Source organism: Stegostoma tigrinum, chromosome 20, assembly GCF_030684315.1.
Source record: "Stegostoma tigrinum isolate sSteTig4 chromosome 20, sSteTig4.hap1, whole genome shotgun sequence".
NCBI lineage: Eukaryota > Metazoa > Chordata > Chondrichthyes > Orectolobiformes > Stegostomatidae > Stegostoma > Stegostoma tigrinum.
The window spans coordinates 26284609-26306298 of record NC_081373.1 but is presented as its reverse complement, the minus strand read 5'-3'; the positions used below and the strand labels follow the sequence as shown (position 1 = coordinate 26306298).

The window sequence follows — 21690 nt, the reverse complement described above, 5'->3', positions numbered from 1 at the left end:
AAGATTTAAATATAAAGCAATTATGGATAGGAGGGAAGTGCTTATTATGATGTAAACTCCTAAATGCGAAAGTATTTTTTTTCTTCCTTTTACAAATATGCATCAAGAAACGGAATTGCCTATTTACATAAATTGTGTTTTATACTGAAAATTCCCAGAAGAAATGCAATTTTACAATAAATTTGTAACTTGAAAAAACGTAACACACAAGAAATGCACCAGTAAAGAAGCAATTTTCATGTTTGGATATTTGAAGCAACCCTTCATTGAGATGAATCATTTGTCTATTGTTCAGAGTTTAGGTTGTGATCAAATCTGGATTTATCCCTTTAATTAAAATGATTCTAAGTGACAATAGTTTTGTCACGCAACGTTGGAGATTTATTGTCCCTCTTCCATCCCTCTCAGGTAAGACTCAAAACCTAGTGTTTTGTTACTGTGTTTATAACTCTATGACAACTTGTTAAAGTTAAAAGCTATAAGGTTAGATGAGAATAAACTTCTTTCCACTTTGGAGTACTCAGCGTGTGCAATAGATTTCACACAAAGCAACTGATGTATCAATTAATTCCTCCCTAAAGGAAACAATACTCTGTGTGAGCCATGACGATAAGAAAGCACAGGACAGAAGATACAAAAATTTCATTCCTTCAGAGTTAAACACAAATTCACCTTGATCTCTAAAGTAATTAAATACTAAAGGGGAAAGTCTTTCAAATTTACACTGCACCTTTCATACCTTCCAGGCATTAAAAAGTAACTCTCAGTCAAAACAAAAATCACTTTTCTTCTGATAATTAGTATCACTGTTGCAGACAAGAATCTTCACTGAGTTGATTCACCCTCATAATGGGGAAGACCAAATGTAGACTAGGGGACCACTCTGTAGAACATGTACATTGTAATACTCTACTTTGCTCCTAAGCTGATGTCTCAATCCGTGACATGCTGCAATGCTTGAATCAAACTTGGTGCAAGCTCTGGGAACGCCACACTATCTTTTGGCTCAGCATTCTACATTCTATAGCTTCAGATCACAGTATTCGTCTCCATTGTGTTCTGTATGTTTGCGTTTGTTTTGTTCCCCTTTGTTTTTGTCAGATTAGTCTTCATCGTTTTTTTCATTATCTGTTTTATGTTGCTTCCAGATGGTGTTTATATAGCAATTCATGCAACATCATTTGGACGTACCCTATGTTTCTACACTGTATTCATTAATGCCTTTTTGGCTTTTGCATCATGAAATCTGACGTTATTTAAATCTCCTCATGGTCTTTACCCTATCAGAGACATTCCCCATTGTTCTTCCTGTCCCCTGCCGCACTTCAACATTTCTATTTTCCATCAGATCCACTGAAATGTCACTGGCCTGAAACAGAAGCTGTTTCTCTCTGCAGATACTGTGGAGTTTCTCCAGGTTTGTTTACCTCTCATCTCCATGATTAAATTTGGCCTATTTTTTCTTTACTTAGTGCAACCCCTTCCCTACATGCGTTTATTCATATCAACCTTCATTTACAATCCTTCTGACCTTCAATTCCACTCCCAACTAAATATTTCTTTGGCTTTATTTTTAAATCTAAGTATGTTACACATCCATTAAACAGCTCCTCTATTGAGTCCTCAAAGAATGTCAGCAGCTCTATCTACTGATTCAAATCCCTGAAAACTGTTATTTCTAGAGTTTCAACAAATATACTTCAAGCACAGTGAGTTATTGTGCACAGCATGCTTCAAATTACAAAAATATCCTAATAAATGCTGAACCAAAGAATGAGTTAGTAGGAGAGTTTGCTCAGAAATAAGTGTGAATCAAAATCTTTAAGGAGATGGAGCATCAGAGGGATTTAGGGAGTGATGGGACAAATTAAAGGAACAAGGAAGGAAATCTCCAATAGAACAGTGACAGAACAGTTGAGAGAATTCTGTTGGTGAGTGAAGCTGGGGTGGAGGCAATGATCAAAATGAGGCTTGGTGTGATCATAACAGTATTTCGACACAAATGAGCATTTTACGTGGGATAAGCCAAACGAAGACAGCAAAGATAAGATGGTCAGCAGATTTTTAAAAGAAAAGAATTTTACAAAAGAAGAGAATTGCAGATTGTTCAGGGCAGCATTGGAATGGTTGAATCAGAGGCTAAGAGCGAGCTTTGGCAGATAGGCTAAGGTAGGAAGCATCCAAGTGCTTATGTTTTTTTTAAAAAAGGTGAAAGGACCTCACTCTTGTTTTTGAATAGTTGAATGATATTTCACGTCTCTAGCAAAGGTTTCACCAGTCAATTTCAACATAAAGAAGGGATCACAGTAATTCACTCCTTCCATCGTTAAACTTTTCAAGCATTTGAGAACAGAAGGTAAAGTTATATTTGAAAGCAAATCACACAATATTCAAAATAAAATACTTAATATTTAAAAATATTAAAGATTCTCCACCATGTCCAAACTCATAACACAGCCTTAAATAAATAGTCTTCAGGATCTTATTGCTGTAAATGGAGACATCATGTGGCCTTAAAGGAAGACGAAGATATATAATACGTAACCTTATAACGCGAGGCATCAAGTACCTGCTCTGAGAAACGAGTGTTTCCCAATATTGAATCAGATCCTTGTAAAAGGCATTAGCTTTTACTTAACTTTTGAGCATGACTAAATACATACATATATCGATATTTTAAAAAACTTGAATTTATACAGCACCCCTCAGGGTACATCAAATGGATTTATAATTAAGTGCTTTCAAAGTGTTGTCACTGGTGCAGTAGAACACAGAATACAACACACAGGCACATGAGCTGGTCACCCTTTTTTCCATTTTTTATTAATTCACAATCTTGCCGGGTCAGCATTTATTGCCCATCCTTACTTGCTCTGGAGGTGGTGTTGGGGAGCTGACTTCTTGAATACATTTGAGTGGCTTGCACAGACATCTCAGGCAGCAGGTAAAAGTTAACTATAATGCCGTGGGTCTAATGTTACCCACATACCAAATTGGGTAATGATTCCTTTAAGAACCATTTGGGTCATCATGGCAATCTAGCAGATTCATGGCAAACATTATTGAAACTAGATTTTATTTCGTTAACGGATATATTAACAGTTAATATATTTAGTTAACAGAAGCTAAATCTCCCAAATGGTGGGATTTGATGTAAAATTCCAGACCACGAAACAGTCCTGGAGATTGCTCATCTAGTGAAATGATAACTGTGCTACAATAGCAAACTAATGAACAGTAGGCTATGGATTTATACGTTGAGAAAAGCAAATTTTAAAAATTCAAAAACGTAATTTAAGCAGATTTAAGCAGTTATTCACAATAGTGCAGAAAAAAATCTTGGAACTAAAATCAATTGCTTCAAATGTTCATGCTCACTTTCATTCAAATGTTTGAAATACAAGACAGTACGCTAGCTTTAGAAGAAAAACAAAAGACTTTCCATGCACAGGTCCTACATGAGAATACAGAGTAGCTTAATCAAGAAGTACAGTTTTGGCTTTTACATTGGTAGCATTTTTGGATCAGTTGAAATCACGCCTTTCTCCTCCTTTTGCTCATCTAGCCCAAGGCCATAGGCAGGGGCTTTCACTTGTTCCTGGCCATAGCCTACTGCATTTTGGAGAGGTTAGCAGAACACCTTTTTGTTCACTATCTTCAGTTCCCACTCACGTCTCTGACCAGTCTCGCTGCTCCTTTTTGCTGGCTGTGGAGCCTTGACAATCATTTCTATTTTGATCAGATTTCATTCCAGGCTTTTACAAGCTACTTGTGCAGCATTTCTAACATGGTAATCCATATGCTGCACCTCTTCGTGATTAACACAAGACCAAAAGTAGACCATTCATCCTGTAGAGGCTGCTCCATCATTCAGTAAGATTATGGCTGATGAATTACTTTAATATTACTTTCTGCATTACCTCCACATCCCTTGATGTCATTAGCCTCCAGAAATCAGGTGAGTTGTGTCTTGAATTTGCTCTCTGTGGTGCAAAATTCCAAAGAATCTTACATCTGAGAAGTGAAATTCCACCTCATCTCAGTTTTATTTTGAGATTAAGTCCTGTGGGAGGAGCATCTTGTCCTGTCTGATCATCCAATCACATAGACATCAAAGGTTGAGTAAGGCTGGTAAGATCATTGCAATATCATTAATTTGTAGTTAATCTTCAGCAATATCAAAAGTTGTGATCTAAAGATATCCCAGATGGAAAAAAAAACCTTTTTCTTTGCATAATCCACCTGAAAATTCCAAAAACTTTCCTCACTTAGTTTGACAAAGCAGCTTAATCCATCCATCTAACTTTAAACTGGACAACCCTCACTTTGTAAATTTCTCTCAAATATTACCATTGACTTAAGCCATTTTCTGTCTGACATATGTCACAACACAAATGTGAATCTACTCTACTTGTGGCCAGTTTTCACCAACATTTTTTCCTCCCAACTTTGCTCAACATTTGACTGGCTGGCATATCAGAATTCTCAAGGGAGTCTCATTCACATTCAGAACACCAGTTCAATTTATATCGATTCTTTTTAGAATGTTTGATGATATCCAGATGAAATACGATAGGCCAGTCTTCAAGTTTGGCCATGAGATCCTATGAATTCTTGATCTTCTGATGCAGCATAAAATTGCTTCTTTTCATAAATCTGATAAACTAGAGCTGGCTTTAAAATCTGAGCTGCCTAATGGTCTTGCCTGTTTCAGGAGAAGTTTTGGATATATCCTCAAGAAACTGTAAGTTCATTCTGGCAATTTTCATTCATGCTTTTTTCCAATCATGTTCCACTTACAGCCACTATTTAGGTTATCCTGTGTAGATTTGTTCTTAAGCAGCTGAAGTTATGCAGAGCATTTCCTCCACTTTCTAACATTCTTTTTACATTTTTGAATTCTCTAGTTTTTCTGCAATTTAATGACATTAAGTTTGAGCTCAGCTATGTATCTACCATTCTGCTGAAAACCATGTTTTCATATTAGAGTGCAGGAATAAAGGGAACACTGTATGTATCAATGAGGTTTGTGGATTTATTGATGTGCTTAGAACACAAGGAACCTTCAAAAGGTGTGTTATTTTACAATTCCATCAAACAAAAATGCACTAGGATAAATTTGACTTCATCAATCAGCAGGGGCTCAGTACAAAGGGTTTGGGTCTTTTTTAATTAAAAGTCAATTGTCAACTTATATACAGAAGATATAAGAAAAATAAAACAAAAACAAAGTTGCTGGAAAAGCTCAGCATGTCTGGCAGCATCTGTGAAGGAGAAAACAGAGTGAACGTTTCGGATCCGGCGGCCCTTCCTCAGAAGGGTATAAGAAAATAAGAAAAATACTCACAGAGCAAGAACTACAGATGCAGGAGTCAGAGACAACACCGTGTGGAGCTGGAGGAACACAGCAGGCCAAGCAACAGAGGAGCAAGGAATTTAACGTTTCAGGTTGGGACCCGACCCGAAATGTCAATGTTGCAGCTCCTTTGATGCTGCCTGGCCTACAGTGTTCCTCCAGCTCCACTCTGTGCTGTATATGAAAAATATTTTTTTTTAAGATTGAATTTCACACACGAGCCACCAGTACCAGTGTTTGTGCAGTTTTTAATCATTAAAATATTCATGAGTCCTCACCCTTTAGGTAGTAATTATATTACAGCTACCGATCACAAAATTGGCAAGGCCCCAGTTCAGTCCATTACTTTTTTAAAAATTGAGACTCAAAACAAAATCAATGCAGGTCAGAATGAATACATTGTGTAGCACAACGCAGAACAAAGGATCTAGTTTAATTAGGATTCACTCCCCGGGCTACATATTTTCACTTGCTCTGTAAAGAACAGCAGCCAGTTGATCTTGAACCTTACACTGATCAATCTAAATTCTTGCAGAGGAACTTATCAATGTGGTTAAATCTTTCTGAACAGATGTCATTACCACACTTGACTACCAGGCAAATGGAAATGCTAACCAATTTATAACAAAAAACAAATTTCCACCATCTGTTAGGACGTTACGTGCTCAATCCTGAGGACTTTTCTTTGCCTGCATATTTCTCTATAGCTGGGAATATCATACAGCTTGGCCAAGAACATTTTAAATTACTTAAAAACAGAAGCCTGAATATTAATCTAAAGCTGACATTCTAACTGCTAAATCTCAGATTTGGGAACATAGTTCTCTCTTATACAGACATCAAGAAGATTCAATGCACAAGACATCAAAAAGACAACACCAACAAGATTCCTAATTTAACTATCACACCGTATAAATCTGAACTAATGTGTATAACTAACAGAACACTTTTCCTCTCCCGATATGTCTTAATTGACAGCTGAATCATCAATATCGCACCAAGCCAAACAAGTATTTCACTCCATGATCATTTGTCACAGGTGAATGTTGGTGTACAAAATTAATATTCATTATTAGAAAGTCAATGCTATGATGGAAGCTATTTGCGAACATTATTTCATAATTCCCATTGATTAGTGCAATGGCTATACAGAGATGTTTTCTAAAACAAAAGTAATTTTCTACATGGATTTGGATAGAGAAACATGTTTTAAAACCTGTCAAACTTAAGACGTTTCACCAGGAGATTTGTCTAACCCTTCTGATAGGATATGCTATTCAAATATAGGGAAACATTTGGTGAAAATGCAGATCAGAATGAAGTAAAATATATACGCATGAACGTCTACAAACAAAATGGGAAAAGAACATACTAAAATTACAAGTAGACATAGTTGTAGTGGCATCCTGATGTTTCAGATTTTTGCTCTAACATTTTCCAGACATCAGTACAAAGCATACTGCATGCAAACACTGAGCAACAAAGGTTTATTTGCCTACTCAATGCACACCACTGAAGAAACATCATGCTGCTAACCTCAAGAATAACCAAAATTACATTCATGAATACTGCAACTATGAGGCATCTTGATGAGTTTAAGAAACAAATAATGTTCAACATAGTATTGCGTTAACATTAGAGATCCCTCTAAGAACAATTAATCCATCATTATTTTAAAAATCTGAAGGATACAAGATATTGTTAATACAAAGTAAACAAATATTAGAGCTTAGAACAAATCTGTCATTGGGAATCGAATAACAAAAGTCACAAACTGGCACTCCAAACTGTATCAGAATAAATTAGACTTACTGGATGATAAATATTGAAAAATCTCTTGCAGGTTGGTAGTTGGTAGCTTTCATCAATCTTCTCCAGCCCACGCACAGTGAGAAACATACCAATAGGAGAACCCAAGGCAAAGAAGTTATCTGGTTTGAAGTCTAGTGTTTGATAAACCACAGACACCTGAGAAATAAATGCAGTACACAAACACAAATGAAATTAAAAACTCACAAATCATTCAGACAATAGGAAAGCTGCTCCAGGATGTGGATGTATAACAGGCAGACCCACGATACACAAGATTTAAGAATTACTTACTAATGTTCAGATTTCGTGCTGTGGCAGTGTATCAGCAGCAATGCAAGATTTAGTCTTATTATTATTGTTGGTATCAAGCAATTTCAACCTTGAAAAGTAACCGATAGCATTACTTTCCACATCTGAAAACCCTGAATTTAAGTCCCACGTGGTGTATGTTGGTATTTATGCCCCACGAGATGTCAAAGTCTATCAGAATATCCTTCTATTCTTTCTCATGCAATGTCCTTTCCCAACTTCTCCATCAACACACTTAAATTCATCTAAACTACTTCTTGAAATAGTGAGTTTCAGATTCTCTATGCTATGTAAAGAAACCAATGAATTTCCTAGAATCACAACAGCACAGGATGCCAATCAGCCCATTATGTTTGCTCCAAGAGTTATTCAGCTGGTGACAGTCACCTGCCTTCTCCCCATATTCCAACAAGTTTGTTCTCTTCAGACGATTAATGAATTCACTTTATAAAGCCATTGTTTAAATTTATTTCTACAACATTCTCAGGCAATAAATTCTAGATTCTCCCCACTCGCTACATATAAAGGTCACGCCTCATCACCACTCTATAAATCAACTTCTGGTTTGTAAAGCCTCCTACCATTTCACATAACAGTTTCTCCTCATCTACTTTTCTCATGATTCTACATTTCAGTTTGCATTTCGCTTCTCTTTCTACTCAAATGTATCATTTTCCCATTTTTAATGAACTGAAAATAGGCAGCTTTCCATCAATAGTTTATCCTGTCAATGTATAATTATTTTTCATTCCAGAATAAACTTAGAATTTTCTTTATTCTTTCACAAGAATGAAGGCAAAGCTGGTTTGCCAGCATTTGTAGCCCATCCCTAATTGTTCTGCAGAATGTACCACTGCAGTGTACATGATGCAAAGAATAGTTGTAGCGTTGTCAGGAGGGATTGTTGTCAGTGACAACAAAGGAATAGCGATATCATTTTAAATCAGGATGGTGTTTAGCTTGCAGAGGATCTTGGCAGTGGTAATGGTCAATATATCTGTTGAACTCTGCCCTTCTTGATGGCAGAAGCTGTACATTCGGAAGGTGCAGTCAAAGGAGACTTGATGACTACTGAAGTGTATCTTGTGGATAGTTTGCATCGCAGCCACTGTATGTCAGTGGAAGATGGGACACCACTCGGGTTTTTCTATCCTAGAGTTTCTTGAGTATTGCTGGACGGGCACGCATCCACACAAGTGGGAAGCAGTCCATCATCTTCATCTAAGACAAGTGCCTTGCAGATAGTGGACAGGCTTGAATGGTGAGTTATTTACTAAGTAAACACAAGCCTCTGGTCTGCTCTTATATCTACAGTATTTACATGGCCAGTTTAATTCAGTTTCTTGCAATGTAAATAATAAATTAATTTCAATAAATCAAAGTGCAAAGAGCACATTTTGGTAACAAATAAAAATATCATACATGCTTCGTGAACTATAAGTGAGTTGGATAGAGGAGTAACAGAATTAAGAGATATAGATTTATGTATCATTAAAAGCAGAAAATAAGGTTAACAAGACCATGAAAACAAAGTACTTAGGTGCATTTCTAGAGGAACAGACTTGATAAAAAACAGAGGTTGCATTCAACTTATACAGGTCCTTTTTATTAAGATGATACTTTGGAATATCCTGCAGTTACGGTTTCCTTATTGTGAAAAGGACTTAGGAGCACTAGTGAAAGTAGTGCTAACAATATCTGAACACAGCAATAATGAATTGTGTAAAAGACTGCAGGGGCCAGGGGCTCTTTTCTTGGGTAAAGCGAAAATTGAGCAATGACTTAAAAGATGTTTTTAATATTACAAAAAAAAGGAGTTTTGGTACAGTTAACATTGAGGAAGTGATTCCATTTGTGGAAAGAGATCATGTTGGATGTCCTAAAACTAATAAATCCAATAAGAAATTCACAAGAAACTTCTTTCACAGACAGTTGTTTGAACTTGTTAACATATTTCATACACAAAAACACTTCAATTAAAGCATTAATGACTGCCAATCTAATTCCCAGACAATCACACAATCTTTCATTTGAAGCATGTACTCAGCATGCATTTTTAAAACTACATTCAAATTCAAGGATTAAAGTGACATTTACCTGGCCAGCACCTGCTTCAAAATGGTCATAATGTACAGTGACAGATGAAACACTAGTCCCAGCATAAGACAGTATCTTCTTCAAACTCAGCTGCTTTTCTGCAGTTAATGAGTTTATTTGATCAGTTCCATCCTTGGATTTTTGAATTTCTTCTTGCTGAACTTTCTTCAGACCTTCCAGAGCTGCCTTTCTCTCCATTGCAGCTTTCTTCTTTGTCTGTAATATGGAAGAAAGTCATCCCATTTCATGTCAGACATTTCAACCAAAACAAAAAATTTTCATTCTGATTTTTATCAACCACAATTTTATTACCATATGAGAAAAGTTCTTAACTTGAAACAAGTTAATCAATAGAGGAAAGCTCTTCTTAAAAATAAAAATTAAAATCTGAACAAAAGCCTGGGCACATTCTATCCTACAGAACTTGGCTGGTCATTTTGTTGTAGGGAGCATTCTACATGCCAACACCCCCCAAGTGGAAGAAGTTTTTCCTCAAACCTCCTGCCTCTCACTTTAAGATTATGTCCTTTTGTTATTGAGCCTCTAATAAGGGGGAACAGTTGCTTTTTACCCACCTTGTCCATGTTCCTCTCAATCTCACACACCTCTATCAGGTCCAACCCTGTTTTCCACAGTTTTCCAGCTGCGGCCTACATTACAGATTGCTGCATAACCATTTTCTGGTAATATTAGCACATCATCACCTGCTGCTCTCCACTAACCAGAACTATCATTCCTTTTGGGGAGTCTGATTCATTTCAAGCTGTTGCTTGGCAGTATAGAGTTTGAATATTTCTGAGAAGTGAGACAAGTTGTCAAGCTTTTCATCATGGGGTCATCAGGACAAATGCAAGAATGCCAAATTTCAAATACTCACAACAATTTAACTACAGGAATAAAGGATTCTGGTCGCTTGGTAAGTGAACTATGGCAGGCCAACAAAATGAAGTGGCGAAAACTGTAAGCCACCAAACTCCCAGATACTCAATAAAGAAATGCTTCTTGAAAATATTCCTTTTGTGGTATAGACCAGAGGCCCACACACAAATGCCTATCTTATATGCTAATCTTGATTCTTAAATGGAGTTTTAGTGAAGTTATAAGCACACTCAATTGTTCTGCAAGTGATGCCCAATCAAGGAATCACCTATTAGCAGCAGTAAAATTAGATTCAACGACAATTATCATCAGGCTGGGAGATTAACCCGAGTTCAATGAAAATTGCACAAGGGGATGCCCAGAGTAGCACTAAGCAGACTTAAAAATGAGGTTTCAAGCAGGTAAGCAACAACATTCCGGCAACAGTACTGAAGACCTGTATTCCATAAGCAGCAGTGCCCCTAGTCAAACTCTTCCAGCACAGCTAAAACAGTGGCATCTACCCAGCAATGTGGAAAATTGCCCAAATTACATCCTGTCTACTAACAGCAAAATAAATTCAACTCAGCAAATTATTGCCCGAACAGCCTACTCTAAATCATCAGCAACATGATAGACAATGTCATGAACAATGTATTTCAATTGTGTTTACTCAATAACAACCTGCTCTTTGGCACTTAGAGTTCCATTTTCAATTACCCATAAACTTAGGAACTTTCAGTTCCAATTTATTCTTGCCATGGCAACTACTCACCAGAGTTAACTTCCCAACTAATTAGCTCCCTTGTTTCCTGTACTATATATTGCGATAAATACAAGGATTCCAAATTTCAAAAATGTCCTGATGACTGCAAGATGAAATGCCTTGTCAACACGTCTTGCTTTTCAATAATGTCATTAAATTTCCATGGAAATTTAGATCATTTTTAAGAGTAGAATACCAGTATTACCCCAGAATGCATATAACCAATTGCTAGAAAAATTCTTGCATAAATTATTTATATTTCTCTGGACCAGCAATTTGCTTGCAGTATAGTTCATACACCTGATTTTAGCAGTTTTTCAATTTGCTATTCAATTGCCTGGGGAGAAAACAAAAATCAAATGAACAGATTAGTCTTATCCTAATAGTCTTTTTTTGACAATGACTTTATATGTGAAATTGACATATATAGGATACAAATATCACACTAACTGCTAAAAAGATAGCAGAAGCAGATTCAACAATGCTCAGAAGAAGAATTGGATAAATACTAAACAGAAACACAGTTGTGGGGAGGGAACAGAGCAGTGGAATTAATTGGGCAGCTTTGCTAAAGAAATGGAACAGGCAGTGATGGAATAAAATGGCCTTCAGTCTGCATGGTTCCAGTTTCTCACAAAATAGACTAGAGCTCTTTGGCATGAGATGACTTTTCAAATGCATACCGACTTGTTAGAATAACTTCACTAGGAATTAGGTGTGCGTCAAGGTAAAGTCTGCATTCTGAGTCAGCAAAATCAGAATAGTAAAGAACGATTAATGGCTTTGAGTATGAAAACGTGATGTGGAATGTAATCTTCTATATCTTGTAATTTCATTATATCCACAACATTTATAGCTATTTTGAAATTAACCTGTCTGGCTATGTTATAACACACATCCAGACTAGGCAGGACTTGGACATGATATCCTGGCTCAGAGTAAAGGACACTACAAGTCCAAAACAATAGCCTAAACAACATTTGTGTTTACAGAGTGGAATTTGAAGACGTCGAAGCTTTCTTTTATAACAAAGCATTGTTTGTTTCAAGATGAAAGTTTTCAGAAGGTCTATATTTGAATAAAGAGGCATCAGCAAATGAGAATTCCATTTCTATGGAATATTTATGAACAATTCCTCACAAAGCCAAAACCATTTGGTAATTAGGGTGGCCCAATTAAGTTATCATGTTCAAATCTCTCATAATTTGACAAAGAAGTGAGTACAAAATGAGAAGATGGAGAGGTCAAGGAGGCGGGGACGAGCGGTAAGGCTGGTCTTGGGATGAGGTCGGGGTGGGGAGACTTTGATGCTCATAAAGTCCACATTGAGACCATTGGGTTGTAGGGCTCCAAAGGCGGAATATGAGGTGCTGTTCCTCCAGTTTCCAAGTGGCATTATTGTGACACTTGAAGAGGCCCAAGATGGACATGTCATCCAGGGAGTGGGAGGGGAAGCCGATGTGGTTCGCGACTGGGAGGTGCTGTCGTTTGTTGCCAACCGAGCATAGGGGCTCCACAAAGCAGTCTCCGAGCCCTTGCTTGGTCTCCCCGACGTAGGGGCGGCCACAATAGGAACAGCGTAAACAACAGACCACATTAGTGGACGTGCAGGTGAACATCTGTTTAACGTGGAAGGCTTTCTTGGAGCCTGGGATGGAGGTGAGGGGACAGGTGGAGCACCTCCTGCGGTTGCAGGGAAAGGTGCCAGGGATGGTGGGGCTAGTGGGGAGTGGGGAGTGTGGAGCAGAGGAGGAAGTTGCTGAGACAGCAGTCCCTCCGGAAGGCAGATAAATCCTTTGTAGTGGGGTCAGATTGCAGGTGGCGGAAGTGGCATAGAATGATGCGTTAAATCCGGAGATTAATCGGGTGATACATGAGGACAAGTGGAATTCTGTTCTTTGTTTCTATTGTGGGAAACGCAAGATATACGGTCAAGGGCGATTTTGACCACTGTGGAGAGGAAATTGCAACCGTTGAAAAACGAGGTCTTCTGGGGTGTCCAGGAGTTAAAAGCCTCATCTTGGGAGCAGATGCAGTGGAGGCAGAGAAATTGGGAACAGGGGATCGCATCCTTACAGGAAGGTGGGTGAGAGGTGGTGTAGTCTGTGGGAGTTGGAGAGTTTGAAATAGATATCAGTTTCCAGGTGGTTACCAGAGATGGAGACAGAAAGGTTCAGGAAGGAGAGAGGGGTATCAGAGATGGTCCAGGTGAACTAGTGACTGCTCTGTGGAGCACCTACACGCGGTTCGCAACAAATGACAATACCTCCCAGTTGCGAACCACTTCAACTTCCCTTGCCACTCCCTGGACGACATGTCCATCTTGGGCCTCCAAGTGTGTCACAACGATGCCACCCAATAACTGGAGGAACAGCAACTCATATTCTGCCTTGGAACCCTACGACTTAATGGTCTTTACAAGCTTCAAAATCTCCCCACCCCCAACCTCATCCCAAGATCAGCACTCCCTCTCGCCCCGTTTCATTGACCTCTCCATCTTCTCGCCCAATAATTCACTCCTCCAAACTCACTGACCAACTCCCACCCCAACTTCCTACCTACACTTGCTCCCACTAGTTTCATCCCCGCTTCCTTGATCTGTCCATCTTCCCTCCCACCTACCCACCCTTCTCTCCTCACTGACCAACCCCCATCCCAACTCCCTACGTACACTGACAGTAGGAACTGCCGACGCTGGCGCAACTGAGATAACAAGGTGTGGAGCTGGATGAACACAGCAGGCCAAGCAGCATCAGAGGAGCAGAAAAGTTGACATTTCGGGTCGAGACCATTCTTCAGAAATGGGGGAGGGGAAGGGGATTCTGAAATAAATAGGGAGAGAGGGGGAGGTGGATTGGAGATGGATAAAGGAGAAAATAGAACATAGAACATAGAAAAGTACAGCACAGTACAGGCCCTTCGGCCCACGATGTTGCGCCGTGGAATAATCCTAATCCAAAAAGAAAATAACCTAACCTACATTCCCCTCAATTCACTGCTGTCCATGTGCATGTCCAGCAGTTGCTTCAATGTCACTAATGACTCTGCTTCTACGACTTCCACCGGCAAAGCATTCCATGGGCTCACAGCTCTCGGGGAGAAGAACCTCCCTCTGACATCTCCTCTATACCTTCCTCCTAACACCTTAAAACTATGACCCCTCATGGCAGTCAATCCTGCCCTAGGGAAAAGTCTCTGGCTATCGACTCTATCCATGCCTCTCATTACCTTGTACACCTCGATCAGGTCACCTCTCTTCCTCCTTCTCTCCAGACAGAAAAGTCCGAGCTCAGTCAATCTCTCCTCGTAAGACAAGCCCTCCAGTCCAGGCAGCATCCTGGTAAACCTCCTTTGCACCCTCTCTAAAGCCTCCACATCTTTCTTATAATAGGGCGACCAGAACTGTACACAATATTCCAAGTGTGATCTCACCAGGGTATTGTAGAGCTGCAGCAAAACCTCGCAGCTCTTAAACTCGATCCCCCTGTTAATGAAAGCCAAAACACCATATGCTTTCTTAACAACCTTATCCACTTGGGTGGCAGCTTAGGTGGAGAGGAGACAGACAGGTCAAAGAGCAGGGTTAGAGCCAGTGAAGGTGAATATAGGTGGGGAATAAGGGAGGGGATAGGTCGGTCCAGGGAGGGCGGACAGGTCAAGGAGGTGGTATGAGGTTAGTGGGTAGGAGATGGGGGTGGGAGGAATGATTAGGGAGGTGGGGACTAGCTTGGCTGGTTTTGGGATGTGGTGGGGGGAGGGGGGATTTTGAAGCTTGTGAAGTCCACATGGGAACCCTGCAGACCAAGGGTTCCCAAGCGAAATATGAGATGCTTTTCCTGCATCTTTCGGGTGGCGTCATTGTGGCGGTGCAGGAGGCCCAGGATGGGCATGTCGTCCGAGGAGCAGTGGATGTGGGGAGTGGAGTTGGAATAGTTCATGACTGGGAGGTGTACTTGTTTGTGGCAAAGTGAGCGTAGGTGTACCACAAAGTGGTCCCCAAGCTTCTGCTTGGTTTCCCCGAGGAGGCCACAATGGGAACAGTGGATACAGTACATCACATTAACAGATATGCAGGTGAACATCTGTCTGATGTGAAAAATCTTCGTGGAGCCTGGGATGGGGGTGAGGGGGGGGGGGGGGGGGGGGTATAGGGGCAGGTGTTGCACTTGCTTCACTTGCAAGGAAAAGTGCCAGGAGTGATGGGGCTGGAGGGGGGTGTGGAGCGGGCAAGGGAGTCACGGAGGGAGTGGTCCCTCTGGAAAGCACATAAGGGTGGGGAGGGAAAAATGTCTTTGGTAGTGGGGCCAGATTGCAGATGGCGGAAATGTTGGAGGATGATGCATTGGACTTGGAGTTTGGTGGGGTGGTACGTGAGGACGAGGGGGGATTCTGTTTTGGTTATTATTGCGGACAGTGGGTGTGAGGGATGAGTTGCGGGAAATGCGGGAAACACAGTCGAGGGCATTTTTGATCACTGTGGAGGGGAAGTTGCAGTTCTTGGGGAAAAAAAAAGGACATCTGCAATGTTCGGGAGTGGAATGCCTCATCTCAGGAGCAGATGCAGCAGAGGCGAAGGAGTTGGGAATAGGGGATGGCCTTTTTAGAGGAAGGTGGGTGAGACAAGGACTACTCCAGGTAGTTGTGGGAGTTGGTAGGCTTAAAATGGATATCGGTTTCCAGGTGGACGCCAGAGATGGAGACAGAGGAGATCCGAGATGGACACAGAGGAGATCCAGGAAGGAGACAGAGGTATCAGAGATGGTCCAGGTAAACTTAAGGTTGGGGTGGAAGCTGTTAGTGAAATGGATGAATTGTTCGAGCTCCTTGTGGGAACACGAGGCAGTGCCAAAACAGTCAACAGTGTAACAGGGGAAGAGATGCGGGATAGGGCCAGTGTGGCGTTGGAAGAGGGATTGTTTCACGTACCCTACAAAGAGGCAGGCATAGCTTGGGCTAATGCGGCTACCCGTGGCCACCCCCTTTGTCTGTAGGAAGTGGAAGGAATTGAAACAGAAGTTGTTGAGGATGAGGATGAGGACGAGGACAAGTTCGAATAAATGGATGAGGGTGTCAGTGGAGGGTGAGCTGGTCAGGCCTGCGGAACAGAAAGAAGCGGAGGGCCTGTAAGCTATCTGCATGTGGAATGCAGGTGTATAGGGACTGGACGTCCACAGGGAAAATGCGATGTTGGGGACCGGGCAATTGGAAGTTCTGGAGGAGGTGGAGAGCATGGGTGATGTCACGGACGTAGGTAGGGAGTTCCTGGACCAAGGTACCACCTCATGCCCCACCCCCATCTTCTACCCACTAACCTCATACCGCATCCTTGACCTGTCCGTCCTCCCTGGACTGACCTGACTGCCCCACCCAACTCGCCACCGACATTCAACTTCACTGGCTCTAACCTCACCTCTTTGACCTGTCTGTCTCCTCTCACCCTATCTTCTCCTTTATCCATCTTCTATCCACCTCCCCCTATTTATTTCAGAATCCTTTTCCCCTCCCCCATTTCTGAAGAAGGTTCTCGACCCGAAACGTCAAACTTTCCTGCTCCGCTGATGCTGCTTGGCCTGCTGTGTTCATTCAGCCTCACACCATGTTTTCCCTACCTACACTCACCTGTTCTAGTTTCAACCCCGCTTCCTTGACCTGTCCATCTTCTCTCCGCCTATCCGCTCCACTTCCACCTTCTGTCACCGCTTCCCCCTCTCGCTATTTATTTCAGAGCCCCCTTACCCTCCCCCATTTCTAAAAGAGGATTCCAGTCCCGAAAAGTTAGCTTTCCTGCTCCTCTGATGCTGCCTGCCTGCTATGTTCATCCAGCTCCACACCTTGTTATCTCAGACTCCAGCATCAGCAGTTCCTACTATCTTGGAGCACAATATGCAGCTGAGATGTGTACAATTACTACTGGGCATTCACTCCACCACAGAGCCAATTAGGGTAACATTGTTAGACATAGTAATGGACATGTGAAGTACTTTTCAGGAACAAGAATACCTGCGCATTTACTCTCTCCTTTACAAAATTGGCTATTTTCTTCCTTGGTCCAAGAGGAATCCCCATTTCCTTCAGGTCATCAACAGTACACATGAGCTAAAAGTGAGCAAGTGAAAAATACATCAAACCTAACGCTAATGAAAGTAAGACATTCAAAACAACATTTTTTTTCTCTAAAAGCTTATCAAAGACTGCAACGGCATTTACATGGATCAAAAATGTACATTTCCCAGAAAAGAAGTGTAAAATAAGCATTTTGAACTGAAGCAAGAAACATCCTTACCAATGATTCCATGTCTATTTCTTCCTTTTCCAGTGTGCTGAGGTACTCAGAAAGACCAACTGATTCCAATGCTTCTGGTAGTGTCAGAATATCCTCCTCTTGTTCATCTTTCAGCTCATCAGAAGGCTCAGGATCCTGGCAATCCTGATTCTCCTGGTAAACAGATACAAGTTCATAAGTAATATCATATAAATATATTGTGAGGCTGGATGAACACAGCAGGCCAAGCAGCATCTCAGGAGCACAAAAGCTGACGTTTCGGGCCTTATCCAAATGATCCAAACTTTGTTTTTAAAGCCTGAACTTTTCAACTGTCAGCTATAAACGGTATGTAAATTTTGGTTCTGTGACCTGGATTTATGTTATTACGTCTCAAGTTTAACTAAAGTTTACTCACCAGTCACTGTTGCTCTATAACAAAATATCACATTATATTCTCTAATTTATAAAGTTTTCTAAATAACTAATTTGTTTTAAATAGCAAAGTTACACTTTCTTCCTAAAAAGGTTTTAGACTGTACAGCACTTGATTTTTAAATTCAACCATTCCATTTAACAAGTATACTGAGAGATGTGGGAAATCAAGGACAGCTCAAACATTTCTGACAACCACATCTGCGGCAAGTGTCCACTTGCAGCTCCTGTCGGACCACCTAGATCAGCCAGAGTGGCAGCTGGGCACACTTAGGAACATGCAGGTGGCAGAAAGTATCATAGATGGGAGTTTCAGGGACATGGCCACATCCAAAGCTGAAGCAGGAAGATGGGAGTCCACCAGGAAAGGCAGGCAGTCAGTTCAGGAGATCCTCTGTGATTATTCCCCTCTCAAACATGAACACCATTTTGGAAACTCTTGGGAGGAATTGTCTTTCAGGGGATGGCAAAAGCGATAGCCAGAACAATGCTGTACAGCTGAGCCAGTTGTGGAACCAAAGAGGGGTCAAAGTGCAGATGAGCAGTGGTAGTTGGTGACTCTACAGTCAGACTCTATAGCAGAGATACGCATTTCAGTCGGTGCAAGTGGGATTCCAGGATAGTGTGTTGTCTCCCTGGTGCCAGGGTCAAGAATGCTTCCATGTGGCACCAGGACATTCTGAAAGGGGAGAAAGAACAGCCAGATGTCATGGTCCAAATTAGAACCGATGACATAGGCAGGAAGGGTAATGGTCCTGCAAAAGTAAATTAGGGAGTTCGGCAGCAAGTTAAAAAGCAGCACCTCTAGATTTGTAATCCTGATGTTACTCCCTGTGTCATGTGCTAGTGAAACCAGAAGTGAGAAGATAGTACAGCTGAATATGTGGCTGAACAGCTGGTGTAACAGGGAGGGATTCAGATATCTGGATCATTGGGATCTCTTCCACGTCAGGTGCAACCTGGAAAAAGGACAGGTTACAGATAAACTGGAGGGGCACCAATGTTGTTGCAGGGAGGTTTGCTAGTGCCACTTAGCAGGGTTTACACTGGCATTGCAGGGGAGTGGGAACAGGAGCAGCAGTGAGGAGGTAGCAGGAATTAACAGGATGATCAAGTCGGGCCAGGTTAATGTACAAGGCAGGACAAATAAGAAGCGTATTGAGTAAGAAAGGAGGGAAAAATAATAATAAAAAGATGCTGAAGGACAGCCAAAATTACAATTCTTTATACAAATGCACCGAGTGCAAAGAACAAATTAAAGGAGCTGCAGACACATTCAAATCGGAAGCTCTGAAATTATAGTCATTACGATAACACGGCTGCAGGACAGTCAGGATGGGGAACAAAACGTACCATGTTTAAGGTTTACAGGTGGCACAGTGTGAACTGCAGAAAAGGTGGAGTAGCATTCTTGATTAGAACCAGAATCATTTCTATGGCAAGGGAAAACACAATGAGTGGAAAGCACCCAGTGGAGACGGTATGGGTGGAACCGAGGAGCTGTAAAGGAACTAAAACCAGAATAAATGCCATCTATAGACCACTTGGTAGCATCTTGGAAGAGCTAGATTCTTTAAATGCAGAAATTAGGTAACAATGTAGAAAAGGCACAGTAGTATTAATGCGGGATTTTAATCTTAACATAGAGTGGGAGAGACAAACACCTGCCAGAAAAGCTAGGAGTTTCTAAAGCATGTCCAGGATAGTTTCTTACAGCAATATGTTTTGGATGCAAAAGCAGATAAGCAATATTGGACCTAGTAATGAGCAATGAGCCTGATCTAATTAGTGACCTAATTGTTCGTAAGCATTTGTCAAATAGTGATCACAACATGATCCAGCTTCATCAAGCATTTGTAAAAGGGAAAGCAACAGGTTAAAAGTATTGATCCAGCGAAGGCTGAGGGTGGGAATACTGTCAATGTCCAAGGGTAAATGGCAGACATGTTGAATAATTATTTTGCATCAGTACTTGCAGAAGAAAACGAAGATAGTTTGCCAGGAGTCCCGCAGAAATTTACAGAGGATCAGAGACAGGGTCTGAATAAAATTTGCTCAAGTAAATCATCAAGAATGAGAAAACTAATGGAATGAAGAGTAACAAGTCCTTAGGACCTAATGGTTTCCATCCACGGATTAAAGGAGATAGGACAGCATAATGCCGATACTCTGATCATAATCATTCAGAGTTCCCTTGATTCAAGGGTTGTACTTGTGGACTAGAAGCAAACCATGGAATTACAACCAGTTAATCAACCAGTGGAGTTAATCAGAGACAGTCAACACGGATTCATGAAGGGTAGGTCAAGACTGAAAATCTCAGCTTTTTGAAGAGGTGACAAAAGTGCTAAGTTGATGAATCTTTTTTTATACAGACTTCCAGAAGGCTTTTGATAAAGTCCCAAATTAGAAACTGTTATTTGGTAGAATCTGGTGGAATTGAGTCTAAGTTACTAACACGAACAGGAAATTGGTTGAGTGGCAGGAAACAGACAGTTGGAATAATAGGCAAATACTCAACCTGGCAGGACATGACTAGAGGTACCCTACAGGGGTGTGTTGGGGCCTCAATTATTCACAACATTAATGACTTGCATCACGGTGTAAAAAGCCACATGTCCAAATTTGCTGACAACACAAAATTGAGCAGCATTGTAGACAATGTTGACAACAGCTCAAGGCTCAAGTCTTGCCTTCTGCAGAGATATGTAAAGCCATCGCTGAATAGGTTGATTAGAAGATATCTAAAATTTCAACAGGATACTGATAAACTGGGTAAATGGCGAAAGCTGTGGCAGGTGGATTTTAATGTAAGCAGGTGTGAGGTTATCCATTTTGGACCGAGAAAGAATAGATCAGGGTCTATTTTCAAAAGCACAAAGTTGAATATAGTGGATGCCCAACGAGATTTGAGGGTTCAGGCGCACGGCTCTTTCAAATATCACAAACAGGTGCAGAAAATAGTTAAGGCAGCTCATGGAATGCTGGCCTTCACATCTAAAAGGGCTGGAGTACAGGGACCAGGGCTGACTCCCAGAGCAAGTCATGGCTGGAGCGTGCAGCAAGAGCAGAGTGGTTGCGGGTCAGAGCGGGAACAAAGCAAGCCCAGGTTGGCCAGAGGGACAAGTCCTGGAGGCAAGTCCAAGACAGACTGTATAGACAGCAAGGCCTTGTGTTCTGAAGCCCGGTGAACACGGACTCTGTGGAAAACGATTATAACTTGAGTACTTTAAAGATACTTTTTATCATCATTCTGGACTTTTCAAACTTGTATTGTCTTGCTAGTCTATTTTTTTCTACTATTTCAATTCTGTAACAACACTTAAAAGGACAGATATTTCTGCTATTATTCGTGTTTCATTAACATGAATTTGTTGTAACACTATTGATAAAGAGTGGACTTTATTCGGATAATGCGAACTTTCTGCTGTATAGGTATAGCGATTTCTCAAAACACAATTTTCTATGGCTATTTTCTATAGCCCGAGGTCACAGAAGAATGCAACTATCGCATTATATGAGAAATACCTGTATCTGTACCTAAGATAGCACCGAGAGGTGACAGTACAAACTTTTCACTGCGCTCATTCGAGTGCACTTAACAATAAAGGCTTTTCTATTTCATACAGATGTTATGCTGCAATTAAACAGAACATTACTTGGAGTACTATGAGCAGATGTGGGGACCACACTTTAGAAACGGTGTTTTGGCCCTGTAAGGAGTTCAACACAGGTGTACAAGGATAATACATGAACTTCAGCGGTTAAGTTATGAGAAAAGACATATTAGGCCTC

The 21690-nt window shown here is 40.9% G+C and overlaps 1 protein-coding gene across 1 annotated transcript in view; it reads right to left on the bottom strand.

Moving 5' to 3' along the window:
- sec23ip (SEC23 interacting protein) overlaps window positions 1–21690 on the bottom strand; it is a 107362-nt gene that overhangs the window by 44172 nt on the left and 41500 nt on the right. Inside the window, exons 11-14 of the mRNA XM_048551097.2 lie at window positions 17482–17634; window positions 17199–17294; window positions 9575–9790; window positions 7169–7324 (exon numbers count right to left, since the gene is read on the bottom strand). Coding sequence (XP_048407054.1) covers window positions 7169–7324; window positions 9575–9790; window positions 17199–17294; window positions 17482–17634 — 621 coding nt within the window. The remainder of the gene's footprint in view (window positions 1–7168; window positions 7325–9574; window positions 9791–17198; window positions 17295–17481; window positions 17635–21690) is intronic.